The sequence below is a fragment of the Myotis davidii genome, unplaced genomic scaffold, assembly GCF_000327345.1.
Source record: "Myotis davidii unplaced genomic scaffold, ASM32734v1 scaffold122, whole genome shotgun sequence".
In the NCBI taxonomy this organism is placed as follows: domain Eukaryota; kingdom Metazoa; phylum Chordata; class Mammalia; order Chiroptera; family Vespertilionidae; genus Myotis; species Myotis davidii.
In genome coordinates, this window is record NW_006293234.1 from 271,174 (window position 1) to 277,569 (window position 6,396).

Here is a 6,396-nt window from a genome sequence, read left to right on the forward strand (position 1 = left end):
TATATCTGTTTTTATCCCCTGAAGGTATAGAGAATTAAATTATAATGTAGATGCTTCTAATTCTTTAGTAATTGAACAAAATTTGAACAGTTAGTAGTGAATATTCTATGCTTAGGTATTCTACAGTCTTTTGTACAGTAAGTACAGAAGCTCTATTAGGCAGTGTCACGGCAACTCAGTTTACCATTTGGTTACACTAATGTGGCTGCTTAATAGGCTGCTCTGATTTGTCCTTCCAGTCCTGGGTATTGATAGCTCTTGTTAAATAAAGATAAGAGTTAAGTTTCTTAATTCCTTTTTTGTTTCATTCAAATGTTCCTCTTCTAAATTTATTTTCACATTTATTACAGAAGAAAAGCAATGGGGCACCAAATGGATTTTATGCAGAAATTGATTGGGAAAGATACGTGAGTATCAGAAAATGTTTTTTGCTTTACTAAGTATTTCAGAACTTGAAAATGAGTTGAGGCATTCTTGTATTTAAATATGACATAGAAATAAGTGAAACATGCCATCTCGCCAGAAAGTGCCTGGCACGACTAGCATGGTAGACAGGCTAAGAGCAGTAAAGGCTGTTAGATATGGGTTCAAGACCTAGCCTCTCCACAAGTCATCTGTATGTGGTTTGGGGATAGTAATTTGCTGTCCAGCAAAAATTAAGTCAATAGCTACTTTACAAGATTATTGCAAGGATTCAATACACTATTTGCTCAAAATAGTGTTGTAAGGGAAGATATGAGATATTAAGAAAGGGTGATTTTTAAAAATTCTTTTTACCTAGAAAGACTCTCGTTATATTTTCTAGGATTCTTAAATATGCATGAATGTGATACTCTAAATAAACAAGTATGATAATTAAAATACCAAATTACTCATCAAGCACTACCCCCTCACATCTAGCACACAAATCCTAAACTCCAGTGCTGTCCCTGGTCAACATGCAAGTGCTTAATTGAAGCATAATTTTCCTCAAGTGTTGTTAGTCCTAAAAACTAATAAGGCCACACAGGAATTGCTATTATAATTATACATTAGATACAACTTTCTCTAAGTAATGAGAAGGGTTTTATTCTTAATACATTCTATCATCTTGCTTTTGGCAGGGAGAGGGTAAGAGCAGAGACAGCCTTAGGGAGGATTTGACCTTTAATAAAGGGAAGCCCTAAAGCAGGGGTGGGGAACATCCAGCTGGCGGGCCCTCAAAGGCCCACCCAATAATTTAGTCTGGCCCTGCCAAGGCATTAGGGGTGAATTCATTAAATGTTTGACCAAATATAGCAGGCTAATTTTTAAGTTGATAATTTGATGTTATAAATATCCAAATGGCCCTTGGCAGAAAAAAAAGGTCCCTACTCCTACACTAAAGTATAAATTGAGATTAACTGGATGAACATTTGAGGAAAATAATTCCAGGCAACCTGGCTGCGTGGCTCAGTGGTTGAGCATGGACCTATGAACCAGGAGGTCATGTTCAATTCCTAGTCAGGGCACATGCCCGGGTTTTGGGCTCGATCCCCAGTGTGGGGCCTGCAGGAGGAAGCCGATCAATGATTCTCTCTCATGATTGATGTTTCTATCTCCCTCTCCCTTCCTTTCTGAAATCAATAAAAATATTTTTTTAAAAAAATAAAGATAATTTCAGGCAGAGAGAATGGCATTTATAAGCACCCTGAAATGGAAAAAAAAAAACTTGCAGCATTCATATCATAAGTTAACAATGGGTCATAGTACTTACCATATAAAGGGAAGAAGGCTTTGTGGCTGATGGGGATCAGAAAAGAGAATCTCAAACCTGAGGCTAGAGAGAGGATCCCGCGCCAGGTCATGCAGGAGCTTGTGGGCTACACAGAGGCACTTCACTTTATATTTTTTAAAAAAAGTTTTTATTGACATTAGAAAGAGAGGAAGGGAAAGGGAGAGAGATAGAAACATCAATGATGAGAGAGAAACATAAACATTGAGCGGCTGCCTCCTACAAGTCCCCTACTGGGGATCGAGCCCGCAACTTGGGCATGTGCCTGACTGGGAATTGAACTGGTGACTTCTTGGTGCGTGGGTCGATGCTCAGCCACGGAGTCACACCAGCTGGGCATGGGCTCTTATTCTGAGTGCAGTGAGAAGCCACAGATACATTGTTAGCAGGTAAGTGCTCTTAATATACTTTTATTTAAAAAAGAAAGAAAAAGAAAGAAAGCTAAGTAATGAAGAAGGACAGAATGCATTCAGGCCATCTTCTCTCCCCCTGGTCATGGCACTTTCATGTTTCAGTGACTCCAAAATCTCTCTCCAGCTCTGTTCTCTCTGACTTGCAGGCCTATTACCTCAGCTTCAAAAGGGTCATTATTGAACTCTTCACCTTCTTCCCCTCTACAGTGTAGGCTATAGTCTCAGATACCTGGGATCAGGGAGTGGTTCTGCCATTTGCTGCGTGAGTTCCTTGAGAAATGGCATCTAGTTTCTCTTAGTTTCCTTCTTGGTAAATAGAATAATTCCACATATGATTGTTAAGAAGGTTCAATGAAGAAAAGTGTAGGTCATAGTACTTTCCTTATAATAGGAAGTAAAATATAATAACTAATTCTAATCATGCAAACTATCTTTTCTCTTTCCTGTCTTTTTCCAAAAATATTAGTTGTCTGCTGTTACAATTAGTTCAGCCAGGAGTACCAGCAGTCTCCCAGGATTTGAGGGTAGAAATCCTAGCGTTTTCCTGAACCCTCCCTCTCCTTTTTCTCCTATGATAAATCTGTTAATAAGACTAGCAGTTTGTCCTTCCAAATGTCCTTGATTCATCCCTTCCCACCACCACCAACTTTGTCTATCTTATCAGCACATCTTATGGGCACGATGCAAGTATTTTGAATTAGTTTTTTTTTTCTCCATTTCCTTCTGTGCCCAGTCTATCCTGAAGTGTGCTTCCCAAACACCTTAAGATGCTGCTTCCACATGCCCTCCCCTAAATGAGAAGCTGCAGTAACTATATCAAGTATGAACTCTTCCCCCAGCATGTTGGCCACCCATGGTCCTATTTCCCATTGCCTCTCACTGTACAGCTTCCTTTCCAGTCATGTTATCTGAATAAGGTTATCTGTTTCAGCCTTGGAGGTCTCAATACAGACTCTTCCTCACCAGTGAGTCCCTTCTGTACCCGCCTCTATCCCCAAAGGCACATGCAGATCCCTGATTCTTTCAAACCTCACTAATTTCCTCTTCCTTCACACTCCTATCATTGATGTCTTGTGTTTTGTATTTTGTATTTTTGTTTTTATTTTTTGCCTACCAAATACATTTCAATTTTCCAAAGGACAAGTAATTTCCATTTTATATCCCTTCATGTTGCTGAGCAAAGTCCTTCGCTCATAGAAAATGCATGGTAAATTCTTTCTGAATGTTTCCTTTCATTGACAGTTGTTGACTCCTAGTTTGTTTTCCCAATAGAAAGACTCCCCACATTTCCCTGAATAAATATCTATATCTATATCTATATCTATATCTATATACTGCCCAGCATTCACTTCCAAAAGTTAAAATCCTTATCTCCAAAAATAAGAGACATGTTTAGATCCTTAAGTAGAAGGCTCTAGAAGGAAAATGAATAATTCTTTGATTAATGTCAGGATAGTAATTGCATTATGTTCACTTGTATTTTATAGAACTCACCCGAGCTGGATGAAGAAGGCTACAGCATCAGACCCGAGGAACCCGGCTATATCCTTTCTTTATTTATTTTTTATTTTTTTCTCATAAAGCAGTATTATAAATTCAGGTTTTAAAAAGGTGTTGAAATAACCCTAGCTTCCCAATCCCTGTTGTCCATAATATTAGAGATGAATAAACAGCACAGAGAACAGCCTGAACACTAACAAGCAGGCATTTTGCCTCACTCTATTCATAGAAGAGAGAGAGGAGAAAGATAAAAATGTGCTGAAAAACAATTGTGCACATTGTGGATACTAGGTTGTCTGCTAAAGCCAGATGTGAAAGTGTCATTTATCATGACTGGCAAAAACCTGTTACTGTGCTCTCCCCACAGATCATCTCTGGGCAGAACAGGCCACACTCTGAAGCACTTAAAACTCATTACAAATCGTCCATTAAAATGATTTTCCTCTCTCCGTAGAAGGCTCAGCAGTGTGTATGCTGAGAGTGACACACCAAGTGGCTAATTACAGCAAAAATGTAGGACATTATAACTATTGCTCCTTGAAATTCACCATCCTTACTCTTGTTCCAGGGAAAGATGAATAAATTCTAACCCCTTCCTGATTTACTTTTCATTTTTTTATTTTTGTTAATCCTCATCTGAGAACACTTTTCCATTGATTTTCAGAAAGAGTGGGGAGGAGGGAGAGAGACAGAGAGAGAGAGAAACATCAATGTGAGAGAGACATCGATTGGTTGCCTCCTGCATGTGCCCTCAGTGATGCTTGGGAGCCTGCAACCGATCAAACCCAGGACCCTTTGGTTTTCAGGGAGATGCTCTATCCACTGAGCCAAACCAGCTAGAGCCTGACTTATTCTTTTATTTGTTTGTTTTGCTTTGATTTTCTACCTTCTTAAGGATACTTTTGCCACCACTATGTGCAATCACTCTTGTCTTATACTCATCACTGCCTCCCAGTAAAGAGTTATGTATCTTTAACTGTGTCCTACCTACCAAAGGAAAGCACTTTTATTCGTCAAGTGAATCAGAGGAGGAGGAAGAATCACACAAGAAATTTAATATCAAGATTAAGCCACTGCAGTCTAAAGACATTCTTAAGAACGCCGCAACTGTAGATGAACTGAAGGCATCGATAGGCAACATTGCACTTTCCCCATCACCAGTGGTGAGTGGTTTTTATGTCAAGCTTGGGTGAGGTTGGACACAGAGCTGTGTTCTGCCCATGAGCATTAAGTAGAGCAGATCCTTCTTACGCTGAAGGCTGCCTATGGTCCCCAGTTTATGAACTCTAGAACCCTTAAACAGCTTATTCTGGCTTTTGAAAGTTATGCTCATTTTATATTGCATTTCTTGTGCTTTTCAAAATAGTAAAAATGCATAGGGCCACATTTCCTTTTTACTTACTTTCCTGCAAGCATTTTCAAAAGAAGAAAAAAAAAACATCCAGACTTACTTCTGCAGCCATTGAAAACAATATAAAGTTTACATACTTACTAATAATGATATTTATTTAAAAACATATCTTACTATCTATTTTTATGACATAGCACATAGGAACTCCTGGGAAGAAAACCAAGGAAATTAATTTTCTTTAAAAACATCTCATTGTTATGCTTCAAAAATATAGTAGTCTAATATTGTCTAAAATTATTTTAAACCTCATAATCTTTATTATATTTTATTATCAAATTGTCTTAAGTACTCTTACCTTTTAGACACCTCAAATACAGGTATGTCTTATTTGTATTATTCAAATTGGTATTTTTTCCCACAATTTATACTTCCTCCAATTCCCATCTATTAAGTTTCTTTAGTTGTTGAATTCTTAAGTTCCAACATTTACAGTATTTTCTCTGTGGTGTTTGATAAATGATACAATTGTTTTCTAAAAATAGTTGTGAAGAGCAGCTGAAGGCTCTCAAACTAGCAGCTGGTATGTTCTTGGCATCTTCTTCAGAGAGATGTGATCTCTCTACAGCATTCCCCCTAAATAAGAAGTTAATAAATGTTGAACCACTTTTGACATGCTTCTGGAAATATCTCAACTAACCTTTCCAAAGGAGTTGTCATCCTCTCTCCTTTGATAGATGCCTGCCTGGGATGAATAAAGTCTCTAATGACACCTTCTAAAGTGCTTAGTGCTTATAATGGCCATTTTCACTACTGTTAGTGACAGCTAAAATGATTGCTAATAGTAATCAACCACAGCAAGTGATGTTTCAGGTCATTTTTAATCATATACTTTTATGTTAACTTAAAAAAAGGAGGCATGAAGTATATTAGCTTTTTCTCTCTTCTGCATGGAAGATACAGATTTTAACTTACATATTGGTCTGCAATACTAGTGATTTCTAGTAATGTGAGCATTTTAAATGCACACATTTTCACTTTTCAGTTGACATCTTTCAAATCATTTCTCACTTACTGAACCTTTTTTTATTAATTATAAAAATGTATTTAACTGCCCGAAACCAGTTTATATCCTCTTCTCTGTAGGTTGTAATAAATTTACTGGGCATTTGGAAGCTTCCTGAGATAAGTGCAAAAGATAAGTTTACAGGATTAAATGAACAAATCTGCATGAAAGAAAACTTACTAGAATAGCCAGACACATGGTAGATATTTGCTGAAAGCTAGTGGAATCTCGGAAAGAAGAAATGCCCTTTATCAGAAGAATGTGTATCTCCCAGTCGTCTGCTGGTTATTCCTCCAAACAGAAATGCTGCTGAGGA

General features: G+C 37.6%; 1 protein-coding gene across 17 annotated transcripts in view; it reads left to right on the plus strand.

Annotated features, from left to right (window-relative positions):
• SGIP1 (SH3-domain GRB2-like (endophilin) interacting protein 1) overlaps positions 1-6,396 on the plus strand; it is a 226,394-nt gene that overhangs the window by 115,956 nt on the left and 104,042 nt on the right. For all 17 annotated transcript variants that reach the window (XM_015565995.1, XM_006766889.2, XM_015565994.1 and 14 more), the window contains 3 exons: positions 351-407; positions 3,654-3,708; positions 4,654-4,829. In XM_015565995.1, coding sequence (XP_015421481.1) covers positions 351-407; positions 3,654-3,708; positions 4,654-4,829 — 288 coding nt within the window. The remainder of the gene's footprint in view (positions 1-350; positions 408-3,653; positions 3,709-4,653; positions 4,830-6,396) is intronic.